Raw genomic sequence first — 21,354 nt, forward strand, 5'->3', positions numbered from 1 at the left:
CTTCAATGCAGTCTTATACTTATGTTCTTCTGTATGTACAAATACATATTTATTTATTGAACTAATTAATAATATTAATATTTACGTTTTTTTTGCTTGTGGAATAACATATATGTTCATACATATAACATTTAATTTACGCTGAATTAATATTTATTTTTACGTTTTATTTTCCTGTTAAACCAATAAACATGTGTACATACGTACGTAATCACTCTAAATATTTAAATATTTCATATATAAACTTATCCTTCGGAAGCGAAACGGTAATGCCTTACAACGAGGCGTATATGGAGTGCTTGAGACGAACTCCTTCTATAAGCCATTCCTCAGGAAGTGAGGCGGTAATGCCTTAGAACGAGGCGTATATGGAGTGCTTGAGACGAACTGCTTCTAAAAGACATTTCTTCAGAAGTGGAAAGGCAAGACCTTACAATTTGGCCCGTTTCATATAAAAAATAATTAAGGACTCCGGAGGAGTGCTTCTGTAATTGCTTCTTACTCCTTCCTTTTTCTACTGGGTACATACTCAGCTGAGAGCTTTGGAGACAACATTGTCTTTTCCATGGATACATACAAATGTTAATACTAAAAATTAGAACAACTTGCCCTTGCTATCTTTCTTCAGCTATCAATTCGTTTTATTTGAATATTTTTTTTTAATATGAAAATTTGGTTAAATTTGAACGCATTTCTTTATCACTTTTTTTAATCACCCATGAAGTGTTTTCGAAGCGCTCTTAATTATGAGTTCGATAAGAGTCCGAAATTGTAGACCAAGGGTGACGTTTTTTGGAACGATTTTCCTTCATCCTTTGTCAAATAAGGGAAAATTACCATGTAGGAAAATGAACCTAGGGTAACCCTGGAATGTGTTTGTGTGACATGGGTTTCAAATGAAAGGTGTTAATGAGTATTTTAAAAGGGAGTGGGCCTTAGTTCTATAGGTAGACGCCTTTTCGAGATATCGCCATAAAGGTGGACCAGGAGTAACTCTATAATGTGTTTGTACGATATGGGTATCAAATTAAAGGTATTAACGGGGGTTTTAAAAGGGAGTGGCCCTTAGTTGTATATGTGAAAGCGTTTTCGGGATATCGACCAAAAAATGCACCAGGGTGACCCAGAACATTATATGTCGGGTACCGCTAATTTATTTATATATGTAATACCACGAACAGTATTCCTGCTAAGATTCCAAGGGCTTTTGATTTCGCCCTGCAGAACTTTTTCATTTTCTTCTACTTAATATGGTAGGTGTCACACCCATTTTACAAAGTATTTTCTAAAGTTATATTCAGCGTCAAAAAACCAATCCAATCACCATGCTTCATCCTTTTTTTGTATTTGGTATAGAATTATGGCATTTTTTCCATTTTTTTAAATTTTCGGTATCGAAAAAGTGGGCGTGGTCATAGTCGGATTTTGCCCATTTTTAATACCAAGATAAAGTGAGTTCAGATAAATACGTGAACTAAGTTTAGTAAAGATATATAGGGTTTTGCTCAAGTTATCGTGTTAAAGGCCGAGCGGAAGCACAGACGGTCGAGTGTGTATTAAAACTGGGCGTGGCTGCAACCGATTTCGCCCATTTTCTGTGAGCTCTGCTCAGCTGAGTATAAAAAATTAGTACTACTTGTACAGATAAGAGGGACATCTAAAAACATTCCCAGAGGGAATTCACCTAACGGGTACTAAGGATAGCGTCATTGCAAGAGGTGAAAACGCTTCCAGCCATCATCATAATAACTCTTTCAAAATGCACCGTCGCACAGTGTTTCGTGTAGAACAAGCTAGCTGGACAAAAAGAAAGTTCTTATTCCAAGAAGAGTGTAATGAAAAATGAAAAAAACAAACAAAATAATGCGATTTTTGGTTTTTTTTGATACTTTTGCTCATATATATTGAGTAATTGAAGTAAGAAGGCAGGAGTGGCCGTAAAATGCACTGATTAATTTGCAAAATTCTTGTTGAATATTAAGATTCATATTTCTTTTAAGTGAACACTTCTACATAATTTTTTTGATGGATTCTAAGCTCGAAGGTAAGTAAAATTTTTTAATAGTAATTCTTTCACAATTAGAGTATTTTCAATATATTTAACATTCCGTTATTAAGAAGAAAAGGTATTTTTTCCCTATATTTTTAACTTTAGGGACAAAAAAGTTACATACATCCGCTGACATCCCCGCTTAATTTTACATATGTTATAGTCGCAAGTATTCTCTAATAGCCGAAAGAAAAAACCATTGCGAATTCTTTGCACATCTATTTTTAATTTTTTTTTTTTTGTAGATTTAGTTATCTCTACATATCAAATAGGATGTATGTACGTACCAGCTCAGACGAGATATTTGAACCTTTAAAGCTGATCTACAAACGGCAAAACCAATTCCCTGGTACAGGGAACAAACACGTAGCCATAAAACATACAAAAATAAACGCGCAAGGTCAACAAGAGCACACCAAAAGCAAAAAGGCGAAGATCATTGACTTTAACCTGCCACAACCTACCGCACCAGTCACCAAGGCATAAAAACAGGTACATACAATGGATTGATGAAGATAAACCAAAACCAGGTTTCGGCAATACCAATGACGGCAACACTGCTCGTAGGTTTTTCGAAAATTCTGAGGCTAGTGCTGAGATTACGGGATTGGATGTAACGCTCATGAAAAGATTCGACACTCTCCTTCGCGCATTAGCATCTGGGTACAATATAAATATCCAAAGATTTGAAAAATTTGCGGTGGAGACTAAAAAACTATACATAGATCTCTATCCATGGTTTAATATGCCGGTTACAGTTCATAAATTCTTAGTGCATAGTACTGAAATTATAAAATCAGCAATTTTACCTATTGGTCAACTTTCCGAGGAAGCACAGGAAGCCCGTAACAAAGATTTGAGACGATTCAGGGATTATAACACACAAAAGCAGAAGCGTGAAGCCACGAATAGATATCTTATGAATATGTTGCTTATAACATCGGACCCTTTAGTTATCAGTTTTAGGGAGATACCTAAGAAAAAATTTAAAAGTCTGACTTCAGAAGTCTTAAATTTACTGTCCCCCGATAATGTTGAGGAGTCAATAAATACCCCAGTTGTTTCAAGCAGTTTTGCTGATGTTTATGACTATTCCACAAGTGACTCATCCAATGAAAGTGATGCTAGCGAATAATAACATAATTATAAAAGATAACCTACCCTATAACTTTTTGTTGGATCAGGTTTTATTCAATTTAAATCTATTGTATTTTCTACTTTGTATGATACTTTACTTTTAAGTTTTTGTAATAAGTAATTTTGACATAATTAATTTAATTATTTACATTGTTATTATTATTATTGTAATTCACTTTTACATTCCTGACTGGTACTATAAAATAATTCTGTAAAAATTGTAGTGCCAGGATAAATACTCAAATAAATACAAAATATGTATGTAAATATGTACAGTCACTCACATAAATAAGTAGACACCCCTTTTTGGATAATTCTTACAATTTTCGCTTTCGCAAATTTATTTTAACTAATTTCCCATAAGAAAATTTGTCACGATCTATAACAAAAACTAAATTATATTTAAAAAATTCAACGAATTTTCATAAAAAATTTTAATTTTTTTTCCAAATTCTTAAAATTTTTTAGAGTATTGAGATTTGTATTCCATTCAATTTAAGTACAATAAAGTAATATTCTTAAGTCCTTTAAATTTTTTTGTATCTATGTCACTTATTCACATGAGTTACTGTATATGAAATAAGTAAATGTATGCATATGAAGTAAAATTTTGGAAAAAAATAAAAAAAAAGAACATATGGCTGGAAAAAAGACGTAGTTGTAATAAATGACTGCATATGAAACGGAAAATCTCATAAAATAATTTTGTCCAGCTAGCTTGTTCTACACGAAACACTGTGCGTCGGCTTCACGGGAAGGACGATAGATCTTCCGGAGAACTTCTCACTTGAACACTTCAAGGGCCATCTCACCTCCTCCAGCGCATGATTCATTGCCATTCCTTAGAACAGGTATGTTGAAGGACTTGTAGAGCGTGATTTTGTTCGTCGTAGAGATAAATTTTCCTTTAATAAAATGGTTAAAAATGCACAAGGTGGCATGATCTACACCCTGCATCACAGTTAGCTAAGCGGAATCGCTCACAAATCGATCATAAACTGGAAAACATGCATCGATGAGAGGACTCGTAAGACACGTATCGCTTTCTAGGCTTCTAAATCGATATCCGATAAGGAAAAGAGTATCAAGCCCAACCTGGTGCTATGACTGGTGCTTTTCCTAAGACCTACAATCTCACCAGCTTGCAAACATTTTTCTCACCTGCCTACCGTCGACTTTAGATCCTACTTTAAACTAGCTTCCGATCGTCTAGAATATATTTTTCACATCGGCGACTGCATGGAGACTCAAAGAATCTGGACGCGGGAAGGATACTCAGCAAGGGCAAATTATTATAATCAATTTAATTCCGAAGGGATCAATAAGCTCCGAAATAAATCATTGTCCTCTCAAATTATGATTTGATAGCAGTTGATAACAGCACACAGATTCAAACCAACGTCTCTTAAGATTTATCCGTCATTTAAACTTTCGTAACATTTGTAATAAAAGCGTTAGCTGCACTGCATTCTAGCTCAAGGCCAATAGCCCCACGAGCTATAAAAAACCATTATCTGGGTTTCTGGCGATAAAGAAATCAAACTTGATGAGCTAGTATTTTAAGAAACATCAGGAGGAAGTTAGGGAATAACCAGCAAGTAGATAGCACTTTGGGAACAGGCAAGGGATATCAACTATGACACGACGAGGCTACAAAGAGAGAAGAACAACGAATGATCTGCGTAGATCTAGAACTGATAACCGTGAACTTATACCGGTCTGAATTGTTCATTTTGATGTGGGCAGGTTAGCGGAGAAGATTAGTATTCGATATAATGACCACTGTGGAACCTGTAAAGAGTTAACTAGCAGGACACTGTTAAGGATATCTGTGTAAATACCCAGCTCTAGCTAAAACAGCTCTGATATCAGTCGGAAATATTCTTTTTAGAAGGTCTAAAATGGTAATGGTAGATAGAGCTTCCAAATATTCATGATTTTATTAAGGTTGTGACATTTATCCGATCTAGCATTCAGCAGGTGGAGAAGAATTTTATGGCTCATAAATATCTACTCAATCGATCTCGGCCTCAGTCATTATGCATATTTACCTCTCACCTGTTACCTACTAACCTACCTGTATACGCAGATCGAATACGCAGCCAGATGAAGACAATTATGTCTATCGGTACACACAGGTGTTAATTACAGCTATTTTATTTTTGTTTACATTTTCACTTTACTGCATTTCGTTTACATTTTGTCTTTCTAAACAAACAACCGGCATTGTGATCAACCAATCAGAAAGCTTGTCAGTTTTAAAGCAGTTTGACAGTTAAACAGCTGATTGTCATCGTCTAAAATAATTTTGATATTCCTAAATTCCTGGCATTTTGCACAAAATTCTTTGCTGAAGTGAAATTTTCACAAAAAAACATAAAAAAATGCAATAAAAATATATGAAAATTTAAAAATAAAAGAAAGAGGTTTGAAAGAAGGTGAAAGTAATAAAATAAAGCAATTGGAAAGTGTGCCAACCAAAACAGTCCAAAATGTTTCGTATCGAATCATACGTTACGCCCATTATTATGGAATACGTGGCAAAGTATGTAAAGAATATACGATCCGAGGATATGCAACTCTCCTTGTGGGAGGGTGAAGTGACTTTGCAAAATTTAGATTTGCGGTTGGATGTGCTGGAAGAGGAAATGCAATTGCCATGCGAGTTCTTATCAGGCCACGTACATGAATTGACAATACGTGTACCATGGACAAAAATTACTTCTGAGCCAATACGTATTATTATCAATACAATTGAATTTGTGCTTAAATTAAAACGTAATAAAGCAGCGGATGAAGGTTCTTCGGCAAGTTCATCAACACAAAGAAAGAAGAGTGGATCGGCAAAGAACCGCAAGCGAACACCTGGGGACGACCAACAGACAGCACAGCAAACCGCAGGTTCGGGTATTGTAATAAAATAATTAACAATATCAATTTGGAATGTCATAATATAATACTAAAATATGTGGAAGATGACATTGTTGTATCGATGAATGTGCAACTGCTGCAATTTGGCACTGCCGATGAACGATGGAAAATTGCTATGGCTGATGTGCATCCGGTTAAAGTGCTAATGCGAAAGTTGATTAAAGTATCCGATCTAACAATTTGTATGGACAAACGGAATTCAGCGGGGCACATAGAAGTGTGTCAGGAACCAATTTTGTATAGGTAGTTATTTTGATTTGAATCGATGTAAGTTATTTTTTATTGATTTTCATCTAATTGACTTGGTGATGCTGACGGAGCGCAGCGTGGATGTTGTTGTTTCGTTCATGTTTTCAATCCTGTTGAATTAGTGTTGTTTCTCTGGCACAGTTCATGCCATAAGTTTTGCTAATCATTTAAAAAAATGGATGGAATAAATATAGAAATTTTATTATTATATCAATTTCATCTTTGCAGATGCTCATTTGAACTACGCTTATTACGTAATACAATGTGAATACAGTTACGACAACAAGTTTAACCCGTATAGCAGTATACACCAAATCTATAGATATCAATTTTGCATCAATGCAGTTCCCAATGATCATGCGTTTTATTGATATAATGACACAATTTAGTCGTGATAATGCGAAAAGTCTAGCAGCAGAGCAAGAAATTCCAAACGATGATGTAGAGAATGAAGAGACTAATCAGGAGTCATTTTTATTATGGGCATGGAACAAATTACCAACAATATCATATGAACCAGCTGGTTTCGATGAGCCTGTAGGCATTGAAGCAGTGCCCGGGCATTTGCGTGATATTGGTATTTACCTCGAAGAGCTAAATTTAACGCTAAAGAATTCGGAACTCATCGTGGATACTTTTGCCAGCAATACAAAACGCATAAAATACATACCAATCGTACGTATAACCGTAGGTGGTTTATATCTAGAGAAAGTGGCGTGTGAAGAGCATAATTGGCATAGCATGAAATCAGGAATCTCTTATCTTATAGTCGATCCTTTGGGTCCATACAGAGCTGATGACCTTTCGGAGACAGCATTAGTATCTAGCGGATCTGTAAAATATGCTATATTTAAACAGGGTTTTAACAAAAACTAATTTTTTTTCTTTCGCAGTTGGATAAATTTACCAATTTTATGGATAATAGTCTTTTCGATGAGAATAGTACACACTTAGACTTGAATGTATGCACAAATTATGATGATTATATGTCACGCTATACTGATGAGTATTTACTACATCGCACGCCTATTATCGCTTTTGATTCGGTGGAATATAAAACAACAAAGTTACGTGATAAACAACAAGCAACAAGAACTCGATTCAACAATTTCATCTATAAAGGATACACATCTTGCTTACCGCGTACTATCATCCGGTCTCACATTTCGTTGGAATCAATCCTTACGACAGGTTAAACAAACAATACACGATTTAATTGATTCTTACGACTATTCAGCCTATCATGTAGACCAGTTAGATAACACGGCTGCAACGAGCACATCAATCAGCACATCTAAATTACCACCACCACTAATGGAGGACTATGACGATTTAATGGCTCACGTACCCGTGCGTGTTTATAAATTTGATTTGCATAATATAAATTTGGAAATATATATCAGCAGTGAGCCGACTTCAGCCCCAATAACACAAAAGACACAACAACATCGTTTAACAAGTACACTAAAGCAATCAATGCCTTATTTTCTTGTACATGTCCATCATTTAGATGGCACCCTATTAAGACCATTATATCCTGACAAGCTGGTACATACTACATGCCAATTGCCAGACAAACCGCACGTTTTGGTAGATGCTTGCCATAATAATTTCACTGTTAATGTCAAACAAATTTCACTATCAATGGTAAATCGTATGCGTAAAGTGACACACAGACTAATGCATATGCCGCATTTGGAATTGTTGTATTCAGATTTATTACAAAAACATCATTGGAAGCGTGAACCGCTCATACCGTTAAGAAAAGTAGATTTGTATTGTGAACTTATAAATGTTGATTTTAATAAGCGTGATTTAATAATGGCTCAGCGTTTATTGAATTGTGTACTTGCTTATAGGCCAGATTTATTATGGAAAATTACCAATCAATCAATGCAAATAATGAAAAATAGATTACAGCCAACTGTGCATACGGAATTTAATGCATTACGCGGTAATTTTCAATATTTTCAGAGCTATACAACTGGTTGTGTTGAGCTCTATAAATTGCAGTCCTTCTTGAATACTTATACAGGTTATTGTGTGAACAAACATATTTTATTAGACTCGGAAAAAGGTAATAAGCACAAGAAATGGCTAAATATGAGTATGCAATCAAATCCGGAGGGTATACAATCTGCACCTAATAAGAGTGAAGCGCTTATAGCGTTAGCTGTATGGGTTGAACCTATTTCTGTATATGTTGATACGGCTTTGCTAGAGTTTCTCAAATATCAAGAGGATGGTGATCAGCCTGTAGAAAGGGGTAAGCTTTTTTTATGAAATATGTGTATATGTTTTAGGCATATATTGATATAAGTATATAAAGGGATCACTATCTCGACTGTCTGTTCGAAAATGCCCTATTTGAGAATTTGTATCAAATTTCGCTAAACGGGAGCCCTACAAGTATGTGTTTGAAAAACGGCGTATCCTAGCAGAAAATATATTGAATTTGTTTAGAGATAATGCGTGTTTAGAAAAAAAATGCTGGGATAGTACTTTCTTAAAACAAGTTATGAAATAGGGTGTCTCTCAAAAATTTTCTCATCGAAACTATAGCGATATGGTGAAGATCCGACAAGGTGGACGAAATCAAGAGCAAGAGTCACTCTTGCAATACCACGAATGTGACACAACCGGTATCTGTTGCCCAGCGGGTTAGGGGGCTTAGAATATACCTGCGGCAGGTATACCTGTTGTAAGAGGCGAATAAAATACCAAATTGATACAAGGGGTTGTCTTTAAAAAAAACCGATTATTTTTGGAAATTTTTACATTTTCAGAAGAGTTACCAAACTCTTCGAATAGTAAACAAATGTAGCCTTTTGATTGTTTAGTAACTTTTCTAGTATGCATGAAATTGAATAGCGCAATCCATTATGCAGGAGCCTGTGTTAGATCACTAGGAATTTCTTAAAGTCATATCTATACTTTCATTGTCCAAATCCAAGATTGTATTAAACTTTTTCTGTCTTCTTTTACAGATGCTCCAAGGGAAGTTGAGCTACACACCCAACAGCTACAACCTCCGACTCCTTCACAACCGCATGCCAGCACCAGCCAACCCTCACGTATATACAAGAACATCACACTGTCAAGTGGCATCTGCGCTGGTCCACCTCTTACACGACGGTCTTCACGTAATTCTCTACCCTCACGCAAAATATCACATCCCGAAGAGACTGTACATTTTAGCTCAGAACGTGACGAGAAAATTGATTTGGAAACAATAAGCATTGCACCACCTACACCGCCGCCTGAGCCACCAGCTCCTATTTCGCTTTGGCAAAAAATTAAATCTTTGGTTATTTGTATCGAATTTGGTCATATACGCTTACATGTGGCCGAAACAATTAAATGGTGCAAGAATCAAGACAAGTTAATCGGAGAATATACACAAATTAAATTTCCCAGAATAGCAATGCGTTCCACAAATGCTGAAAATTTATCACGTACAAATCTTCAGGAAAAATTCACCATACATATAGCTCCCAAGGATATGATTAATTGGGTGATTGCTTTATCAGGTTTTAGTGTTACAAAACACAATTTCCAACAAATGGATATTGTGATGCCAGATGTTTATACAACAATTACAATTGTTGTTACGAATAAGCAACAGTTGGAGGTGGCAGGGAACCCATTTGTGGATCCTAATAAGAAAGATAAACCAAATGAAATGAAAGAGCTTCCCGGTGAAACTTTGGGTGACACTATCACACAGGAAGTTGATAACGGCTCATCACCTGTACCACCTTTGGGAAATATATTAATGGAAGGTGGCACACTTGAACTGAAAATTGATGAAACTACAATAGAGGCTGGTGCGATAACGGTGCATGTAGATACTACGCCTGTACAATTTCATGTGTCCGAAGCAAAGGTTTGTGGATTAACAACTTTAATAGACTTTTGGGATAACCGTAAAAATCTCGCCTAGATATGAATTCTTTTTTTTTTTTAATTTTTACCAAGTGCAACACCCTGTTCCTTTCGGCACCTCCCAGGGAATAGTTTTTTTATATGGGTAACTCTGAGCCAATTTGAACCAGACCAACAATATTTGGTTCGGCGTTGTTTGGCAAGTGTCCTTCTGCCATGAAATGCTCTCAGTGAAAACTCATCTGCCTTGCAGATGCCGTTCGGATTCGGCATAAAGCATATAGGTCGCGTTGTTGTTGTTGTTGTTGTAGCGATTAGGTTACTCCCCGAAGGCTTTGGGGAGTGTTATCGATGTGATGGGCCTTTGTCGGATACAGATCCGATACGCTCCGGTAACAGCACCATTAAGGTGCTGGCCCGACCATCTCGGGGACGATTTATATGGCCACATTAAACCTTCAGGCCATCCCTCCCTCCCCACCCCCAAGTTCCCTGAGGAGCTTGGGGTCGCCAGAGCCTCGTCTGTTAGTGAAACGGGATTCGCCGCTCGAAGGTGAGGTTGACAATTGGGTTGGAGAAGGTATATATTGCGCTACACAACCCCTTGAATCCCATATAGGTCGCGTCCCGCCAATTTGTAAGAAATATTAAAAGGAGCACGACGCAATTTGGAAGCTTCTCTTCGGCCTAAAATCTCTTCGGAGGTTATCGCGTCTTATATTTATTTTTATTTTATTTTAACAATATTTGGTGATATAGTCTGAGCTATTTTGGAAAACTGGGCATTCGGGACTATTCAGGTGCAACTTGAGGATAATTTTAGCACCATGGTATTTTCGGGGCTGTTTCTGAATCATATCGAAATAATTTACGAATTTCGGGATATTTTGAACTATTTCGAGCCATTTTAGAATATCTCTATATCATTTCTGGATTGTTTTCAGAATATTGTCCCTTTCATTTCAAGATTATTTCAGGATTGTCTCACATTTTGGGAATATATCAGGATCATTTCGGGGTTGTTTCTGAACTACTTCGTTATCATGTCGGGACCTTTCATAATTTTTCAACCGTTTCGGGAATATCTTCGGATAATTTCCGAACTTTTTCAGGATTTTTCCGAGTTATTTTTTTTATTATTTCTTAACTTCCTCCGAATAATTTCGGGGCTGAGATCAGACAGTTTGACGAGAATTCTAAAACAGTTTCTGGGTTATTTAGATATACTCAGGACTATTTCGAATTTGTTAAAAGGATTATTTTGAGATTACTTTGGGAACGTATCAAAACTCTTTCAAAGATTATGTTGAAGCTTTCTCGGAGTTTCTTTAAGATAGTTAAGGATAGATAAAATTAGTTAAGATAGATAGAAATAGTTCCGGAATCGTTTGAGAAATAACTTTGAAACCATTTCGGAATGGTTAAAGTATCAGTTCGAGACTATTTAAGAATAACCAGGAATGGCTGTCAGTTTAATTTAAGGACGGATAACAGGGGTATTTCGGAGCCATTCGGGGTTGCTTTTATGTTTATGTTTGATTCATCTAGGAACTATTATTTTATGGCTTGCCTCGAAGCTTTTGTTGCTACTTTGCGCATTTTATTATTTTAGTACTATTTAGGGTTTTATCGAAATATTTCTGTATTTTTCCTCAAGCAAATTTTAACATGGCCCGTTATTGAACTAGCAACCAATATGTTAACAGTTATGATCTGAATTGTGTATTAAAACTTTTCTCTTTTTCCAATTATATCACAGTGCAAAGCTTTGCAAATGCATCTCCAACTATTAAGTAAGATCGTGAAGCTTATGCATCACATTAGTCAACTGAACGCGAGCGCGCAAACCCAAACCTCGCCAACGCCCATAAAAATCGTAACTCCAGCCGAGGAAAATGAGACCATCAAACAGTTTTTAGATTTAGAATCTGGTTCATCGGCATCGTCGGTATTTTTAGAAAAGAGTGAGTACAAAAAAGTAAATAAAATTTTGCATCTAACCTGCCTTAATCTTTCTTTCCCCAAGTAACCGCTGCTACATACTCCTCTTCACTATTTTGTCAATGGACGATTGCAAAAATAATTTGCGAACTAACCGCACAGGAACGTAAAAGTAAAATGGTGTTTGAACTTGAGGACCTTCTCTCAACTGTTGATAAGCGTGAAGACTTCACCAAATTCACTGGTAAAGTTGGTCAATGCAACTTAACTTATTACAAACTTGATACGAATGATATTTGGGTAGTGCAAAATGGCTTACGTTTAAAAATATTGGGCGAAGTTTCAAATATGCCATTCTTAAATATTGTCTATACATCTGTGGGACTTAAAAGCTTTTATACCCGCATCGGCGTTAAACCAAAATTTGATAATAATCGATCTATAGCCGAAATTATAATTACTGTACAAGCAATGGAAATAATTTTAGATATAGAGCGTTTGCGCGAATTTTTTGGTTCATTAAGTGTATTCTTTGTGGCCAATGAATGCAGAAGTTGTACGAAAGTAGCACCACGTAACCAGCTGCCAAGAAATCCACCAAAGGTTTCTGATCTACCGCTAATACATTTGGATAGTAAAGGTTTCACTATATATACGCCTATACAGACTGAACGTAAATGTTCTTCGGTGCTTATATGGAAGGTGCATAGGAATAAGTAAACAGATTTTGAAATATATATCAACTAATCTTGATTTTGTTTCTCCACAGATTGAGTCTATTAAGGTGACACCAAACTTGGAGAATCCACTTCAACGGAATCCTTTACGCCACGATGTATTCGGTAAAGCAGCACAATTGGGCTTCCTTAGCACACCCGGCTCTTTGATTGAAGATCGACAATATGAGTTAGTGTTAAAAAATTTGTCTGTCTCTACCGGCGATTGGTTGGAAATTTTGAACCATATGACACAACAGGAAAAATCATTTCAACATACAAATCCAGCAGTTGAGTGGAATATGCTGAATCGCGGTGCATCGCCACACATTGCAGATATTTTTACGCGTTTCACTTTTATTGGCATTTTTGCGCCCTGCATTGCTTATAATAATGTTTTGATTTGCGGACAGGCGTTGGAGTTCAATTGTTCTTCGGATTTAATGGTAGAGCTAAATACAGATCAGTTGTATGCGTTTGGTCGTATGACGTGTCAAATAAGCGAGTTATTTACGTAAGTTATGAGTAATCTATTGTATTGTAATCTACTTGCTATAAATTTTCGAAAAAGTTGTGCCTTGAAAAGCGGACATTGCCATAACCTCAGGATAATTTCGGGACCTTGTAGGGATGGATTTGGAACTCTTTCCGGGATATATCGTGATTTTTTCGAGGGGCATCTTGCCCCGGGCGCTACTTACACGGTGGTGCCAAATGGTCCGCAAACCAGAACATCCTAGATAATTTGTATTTTTATTATAACTAATTTCTGGAAAATATTGATTTCGGGAAAAAAATTTCTATACTAACACGTAAGGAAGGCTAAGTTCGTGTGTAACCGAACATTACATACTCAGCTGATATGGTAGGTAGGTAGATAGGTGAAATAGCTGCGACCATGGTCGCCCAAGTAGCTATTTAAAAGCTCTGTGAAGTTGGCACCTACTTGGTCGAATAATTAAAAGAACCATATCTCATTCGTTTGTCCACCGTTTGTCCATGTTTGTCCAGGAAAAATTTTCGTTTGTTCACCTTTTGTTAAAAAGTTATTTCAAAAAAAAAAAAACTTGTGTGAAGTTGGCACCTCCATTTGCGAGTATTTAAAAAAACTAAATGCCATTCGTTTGTCCATCGTTTGTCCACGTTTGTCCAGGAAAAATTTTCTGTTTGTCCACCTTTTGTTAAAAAGTTATTTCAAAAAAAAAAAAATCCCGTGTGAAGTTGGCACCTCCATTTACGAGTAATTAAAAAAACCAAATGCCATTCGTTTGTCCACGTTTGTCCAGGAAAAATTTCCGTTTGTCCACCTTTTGTTAAAAAGTTATAACAAAAACATTTTTTTTCGAAAAAACCCAAACATTTTTTTGTTTCGCTTTATTGTGCTAAATCGTATGTCCGTCGTTTGCCCATCGTTTGTCCATGTTTGTCCAGGAAACATTTTCGTTTGTCCACCTTTTGTTAAAAAGTTATTTCAAAAAAACAAAAATCGTGTGTGAAGTTGGCACCTCCATTTACAAGTAATTAAAAAAACCAAATGCCATTCGTTTGTCCATCGTTTGTCCACGATTGTCCAGGAAAAATTTTCGATTGTCCACCTTTTGTTAAAAAGTTATTTCAAAAAAACAAAAATCGTGTGTGAAGTTGGCACCTCCATTTACAAGTAATTAAAAAAACCAAATGCCATTCGTTTGTCCATCGTTTGTCCACGTTTGTCCAGGAAAAATTTTCGTTTGTCCACCTTTTGTTAAAAAGTTATAACAAAAACATTTTTTTTTTCGAAAAAACCCAACAAATTTTTTGTTTCGCTTTATTGTGCTAAATGTATGTCCGTCGTTTGCCCATCGTTTGTCCATGTTTGTCCAGGAAACATTTTCGTTTGTCCACCTTTTGTTAAAAAGTTATAACAAAAACATTTTTTTTCGAAAAAACCCAAAAAAAATTTTTGTTTCGCTTTATTGTGCTAAATCGTATGTCCGTCCTTTGCCCATCGCTTGTCCCTGTATGTCCAGGAGAAATTTTCGTTTGGCACCTCCATTTAGGAGCAATTAAAAAACCAAATGCCATTCGTTTGTCCATGTTTTTTATTATATAAAAAAAAATGTTTTTGTTATAACTTTTTAACAAAAGGTGGACAAACGAAAATTTTTCCTGGACAAACGTGGACAAACGATGGACAAACGAATAGCATTTGGTTTTTTCAATTACTCGTAAATGGAGGTGCCAACTTCACACACGATTTTTGTTTTTTTGAAATAACTTTTTAACAAAAGGTGGACAAACCAAAATTTCTCCTGGACAAACAGGGACAAGCGATGGGCAAAGGACGGACATACGATTTAGCACAATAAAGCGAAACAAACATTTTTTTGGGTTTTTTCAAAAAAAAAAATGTTTTTGTTATAACTTTTTAACAGAAGGTGGACAAACGAAACTTTTTCCAGGACAAACGTGGACAAACGAATGGCATTTGGTTTTTTAATTGCTCGTAAATGGAGGTGCCAACTTCACACACGATTTTTGTTTTTTTGAAATAACTTTTTAACAAAAGGTGGACAAACGAAAATTTCTCCTGGACAAACAGGGACAAGCGATGGGCAAAGGACGGACATACGATTTAGCACAATAAAGCGAAACAAACAATTTTTTGGGTTTTTTAAAAAAAAAATGTTTTTGTTATAACTTTTTAACAGAAGGTGGACAAACGAAACTTTTTCCTGGACAAACGTGGACAAACGAATGGCATTTGGTTTTTTAATTGCTCGTAAATGGAGGTGCCAACTTCACACACGATTTTTGTTTTTTTGAAATAACTTTTTAACAAAAGGTGGACAAACGAAAATTTCTCCTGGACAAACGATGGGCAAACGACGGACATACGATTTAGCACAATAAAGCGAAACAAAAATTTTTTTGGGTTTTTTCAAAAAAAAATGTTTTTGTTATAACTTTTTAACAAAAGGTGGACAAACGAAAATTTTTCCTGGACAAACGAATGGCATTTGGTTTTTTTAATTGCTCGTAAATGGAGGTGCCAACTTCACACATGATTTGTGTTTTTTTGAAATAACTTTTTAACAAAAGGTGGACAAACGAAAATTTCTCCTGGGCAAACAGGGACAAACGATTTAGCACAATAAAGCGAAACAAAAATTTTTTTGGGTTTTTTCGAAAAAAATGTTTTTGTTATAACTTTTTAACAAAAGGTGGACAAACGAAAATTTTTCCTGGACAAACGTGGACAAACGATGGACAAACGAATGACATTTGGTTTTTTAATTGCTCCTAAATGGAGGTGCCAACTTCACACACTAGTTTTGTTTTTTTGAAATAACTTTTTAACAAATGGTGAACAAACGAAAATTTTTCCTGGACAAACGTGGACAAACGATGGACAAACGAATGGCATTTGGTTTTTCAATTGCTCGTAAATGGAGGTGCCAACTTCACACACGATTTTTGTTTTTTTTTTTTAAATAACTTTTTAACAAAAGGTGGACAGACGAAAATTTTTCCTGGACAAACGTGGACAAGCGAATGGCATTTGGTTTTTTAATTGCTCGTAAATGGAGGTGCCAACTTCACACACGATTTTTGTTTTTTTGAAATAACTTTTTAACAAAAGGTGGACAAACGAAAATTTCTCCTGGACAAACAGGGACAAACGATGGGCAAACGACGGACATACGATTTAGCACAATAAAGCGAAACAAAAAATTTTTTTGGGTTTTTTCGAAAAAAAATGTTTTTGTTATAACTTTTTAACAAAAGGTGGACAAACGAAAATGTTTCCTGGACAAACATGGACAAACGATGGGCAAACGACGGGCATACGATTTAGCACAATAAAGCGAAACAAAAAATTTGTTGGGTTTTTTCGAAAAAAAAATGTTTTTTTTATAACTTTTTAACAAAAGGTGGACAAACGAAAATTTTTCCTGGACAAACGTGGACAAACGAATGGCATTTGGTTTTTTTAATTACTAGTAAATGGAGGTGCCAACTTCACACACGATTTTTGTTTTTTTGAAATAACTTTTTAACAAAAGGTGGACAAACGAAAATTTTTTCTGAATAATAGTGGACAAACGAATGGCATTTGGTTTTTTTAATTACTTGTAAATGGAGGTGCCAACTTCAAACACGATTTTTGTTTTTTTGAAATAACTTTTTAACAAAATGTGGACAAACGAAAATTTTTCCTGGACAATCGTGGACAAACGATGGACAAACGAATGGCATTTGGTTTTTTTAATTACTTGTAAATGGAGGTGCCAACTTCACACACGATTTTTGTTTTTTTGAAATAACTTTTTAACAAAAGGTGGACAAACGAAAATGTTTCCTGGACAAACATGGACAAACGATGGGCAAACGACGGACATACGATTTAGCACAATAAAGCGAAGCAAAAAATTTTTTGGGTTTTTTCGAAAAAAAATGTTTTTGTTATAACTTTTTAACAAAAGGTGGACAAACGAAAATTTTTCCTGGACAAACGTGGACAAACGATGGACAAACGAATGGCATTTGGTTTTTTTAATTACTCGTAAATGGAGGTGCCAACTTCACACGAGATTTTTTTTTTGAAATAACTTTTTAACAAAAGGTGGACAAACGAAAATTTTTCCTGGACAAACGTGGACAAACGATGGACAAACGAATGGCATTTAGTTTTTTTAAATACTCGCAAATGGAGGTGCCAACTTCACACACGATTTTTTTTTTTTTTGAAATAACTTTTTAACAAAAGGTGGACAAACGAAAATTTTTCCTGGACAAACATGGACAAACGGTGGACAAACGAATGAGATATGGTTTTTTTAATTATTCGACCAAGTAGGTGCCAACTTTACAGAGCTCTATTTAAAGCCGTTTTGATGCCATGTAACTCGTCTAAAAACCTACCAACACCCAGACTCCCTGAGTCTCAGTGCGATTTGGGACGATGTACAAAGTATATGCAAGTCGGTCGGAAGCAGGTGCAAAATGGAGTCTAAAGCAGCTGTGGGGCAAGTGCGTCCGGCCCCTATGGCAACAACGCACGCAGTCCGGCGGACTTTTTGCAGGCTGGTGAGATTGTGGCTCTTACTTAGAGTTTCCCACCAGACTGTGGAACCATAGGTAAGCACCGGTCGCACCACCGCCTCGTACATCCAAAGTCCCATGCTTGGCTTGAGTCCCCATTTCTCACCAAACATTGGTTTGCAGGCGTAGAAGGCGATGCAGGCCTTCCGTACCCGCTCTTCGATGCATACTTTCCAATTCAACTTGCAGTCAATTCTTAGTCCCAGATACTTGGTACTTGATGACAGGTTTGGCCGTTTAAGAATGGTAGTCTGAATGCAGGTGGCTTGTACTTCCTCGTGAAGAGAAGCAGATCCGTCTTGTCGGGATTCAACCTAAGGGCACATCCCTGTGCCCACCTGCTGAGTTTAGCCAAGGCCCTTTCCATGATTTCGCTCATTACGGAGGGGAAAGGACCAGAGACCAAGATCGCCACATCGTCGGCATACACCACGATCTTAACCCCCCTGCGTTAAGTTTTCCTAGGATTTCATTTATGGTGATCAACCAAAGCAGAGGTGAAAGCACCTCCCCCCCCCCTGTGGTTTGCCTCTGCATACCTGCTTGCCAACACTAGCTCCGCCTAGCGATTGCGAAGCAAGGTTGAAATCCAAAGCCGTAGTGGCTCTTCAACCCCTGCCCTACCGAGGGCAGCCTCAATCGCTTCAGCTCTTACATTGTTAAACGCGCTTTCAACATCAACAAACGCAGCCAGAGTGAACTGCTTGTGATGAAGGGACTTCTCCACCGTTCGAACTACCTAATGTAGCGCGGTTTCTGTGGATTTCCCTCTCAGGTACGCGTGCTGTGCCGTGGAAAGTGGAACCTCGCCTATAAGCTCCCGTATATGTATATCTAGTAGCCTTTCGAACGTTTTCAGAACAAAGGACGTGAGACTTATTGGCCGAAAATCTTTGGCTACTTCATGCTCCCTTCTACCGGCCTATCTTTGGCTACTTCATGCCCCCTTCTACCGGCCTTAGGGATGAAACCCACCCTTGTCTTCTTCCAGGAGACCGGAATGTGATTGGGACGAATGCATGCCACGAAGATATCCAACCAAAGATTTCTGAGTCTTCTGCAGCATAATAGGTAGAATACCATCCACGCCCGGTGATTTATATGGATAGAAGCTATCTATTGCCCATGCAATTTTCTTCTCCGCTAAAAGGTTGTCTATGAGGCCAACAGGTACTTCCTGTTCCTTCAGCTGAAAGCTTTGGAGACAAAATAAGGGAAAATCACCATGTAGGAAAATGAACCTAGGGTAACCCTGGAATGTGTTTGTATGACATGGGTATCAAATTGAAGGTGGTAATGAGTATTTTAAAAGGGAGTTTAAAACGGAGTGGGCCTCAGTTCTATATGTATATCGCCATAAAGGTGGACCAGGGGTGACTATAATGTGTTTGTACGATATGGGTATCAAATTAAAGGTATTAATGAGGGGTTTAAAAGGGAGTGGCCCTTAGTTGCATATGTGAAGGCGTTTTCGAGATATCGACCAAAATGTGGACCAGGGTGACCCAGAACATTATCTGTCGGGTACCGCTAATTTATTTACATATGTAATACCACGAACAGCATTCCTGCCATGATGCCAAGGGCTTTTGATTTCGCCCTGCAGAACTTTTTCATTTTCTTCTACTTAATATGGTAGGTGCCACACCCATTTTACATATTTTGCGTCAACAAACCAATCCAATTACCATGTTTCATTACTTTTTTCATATTTGGTATAGAATTATGGCATTTTTTTCATTATTCGTAATTTTTGATATCGAAAAAGTGGGCGTGGTCATAGTCGAATTTCGGCCATTTTTTATACCAAGATAAAGGGAGTTCAGATAAGTACGTGAACTAAGTTTGGTAAAGATATATAGACTTTTGCTCAAGTTATCGTGTTAACGGCCGAGCGGAAGGACAGACGGTCGACTGTGTATAAAAACTGGGCGTGGCTTCAACCGATTTCGCCCATTTTCACAGAAAACCGTTATGGTCATGGAATCTATGTTCATACCAAATTTCACAAGGATTGGTAAATTTTTGTTCGACTTATGGCAATGAAGGTATTCTAGGCAAATTAAAGGAAAAAGGGCGGAGCCACGCCCATTTTGAAAATTTTTTTATTTTTATATTTGGTTGCACCATATCTTTACTGGTGTTGAATGTTGACATAATTTACTTATATACTGTAAAGATATTGAATTTTTTGTTAAAATTTTACTTTAGAAAACATTTTTTTTTTTTTTAAGTTATTAAGCACACATATAGGAATAGGAGTAACGTTCCTGCCAAATTTCATCATGATATCTTCAACGACTGGAAATTACAGCTTGCAAAACTTTTAAATTACCTTCTTTTAAAAATGGGCGGTGCCACGCCCATTGTCCAAAATTTTACTAATTTTCTATTCTGCGTCATAAGGTGAACCCACCTACCAAGTTTCATCGCTTTATCCATTTTGGTAATGAATTATCGCACTTTTTCGGTTTTTCGAAATTTTCGATATCGAAGAAGTGGGCGTGGTTATAGTCCGATTTCGTTCATTTTAAATAGCGATCTGGGATGAGTGCCCAGGAACCTACATTCCAAATTTCGTCAAGATACCTCAAAATGTACTCAAGTTATCGTGTTTACGGACGGACGGACATGGCTAAATAAATTTCTTTTTTCGCCCAGATCATTTTGATATATAGAAATCTATATCTATTTCGATTAGTTTATGCCGTTACGGCTTACCGTTATGCGAACAAAGTTAATATTCTCTGTGAGCTCTGCTCAGCTGAGTATAAAAAGTGCATGCATATATCCGTAACACTTGCGACAAGTTGTGGAATAATTTAAAGCAGGCATGCTTAACGAACGAAACGATATCATTTCGTTACGATAATCAACGCTAATAAACGAAACGAAGTCACTTCGTTTCGTTTATTAACGTTAAGAACGTCAAATTAACGTTAATTTGACGATCTTAACGTTAATAAACGAAACAAAGTGACTTCGTTTCGTTTATTAGCGTTGATTATCGTAACGAAATGATATCGTTTCGTTCGTTAAGCATGCCTGATTTAAAGCATATATCTTTTTTTCTCACGTTGAACATTGCGTTGGGTATTATTAAAAATTGCTTTAACAAAAACTGTCAAACGCGAATCTGAAACATGATGGAGCGCTAGAATACAAGCGATTAGCGTTATCGTCGATGGGCTAGAGAATGTAGTAGAATACTTAGAACAATTAGCAGAGGACACTAACACCAAAAGTGACACCAGATGCGACGCTACAGTTCTATTGAGATATACTAAATTTTAGTTTCATAACATTAGTTTATTTCTGGTATGAAATCTTAAGGAGGATTGATTACAAGATGAGCAGCTT

General features: G+C 36.6%; 1 protein-coding gene across 1 annotated transcript in view; it reads left to right on the forward strand.

The window, feature by feature from the left end:
* The first annotated feature begins 5,519 nt into the window (after positions 1 to 5,519).
* Vps13B (vacuolar protein sorting 13B) overlaps positions 5,520 to 21,354 on the forward strand; it is a 49,237-nt gene continuing 33,402 nt past the window's right edge. Inside the window, 10 exon segments of the mRNA XM_067760643.1 lie at positions 5,520 to 6,094; positions 6,097 to 6,361; positions 6,596 to 6,621; positions 6,624 to 7,201; positions 7,261 to 7,458; positions 7,460 to 8,633; positions 9,355 to 10,253; positions 12,012 to 12,216; positions 12,279 to 12,895; positions 12,963 to 13,423. Of these exon segments, the coding sequence (XP_067616744.1) occupies positions 5,680 to 6,094; positions 6,097 to 6,361; positions 6,596 to 6,621; positions 6,624 to 7,201; positions 7,261 to 7,458; positions 7,460 to 8,633; positions 9,355 to 10,253; positions 12,012 to 12,216; positions 12,279 to 12,895; positions 12,963 to 13,423 (4,838 nt within the window). The 5' untranslated portion in view covers positions 5,520 to 5,679.

This window comes from Eurosta solidaginis, chromosome 1 (genome assembly GCF_040869045.1).
Source record: "Eurosta solidaginis isolate ZX-2024a chromosome 1, ASM4086904v1, whole genome shotgun sequence".
In the NCBI taxonomy this organism is placed as follows: domain Eukaryota; kingdom Metazoa; phylum Arthropoda; class Insecta; order Diptera; family Tephritidae; genus Eurosta; species Eurosta solidaginis.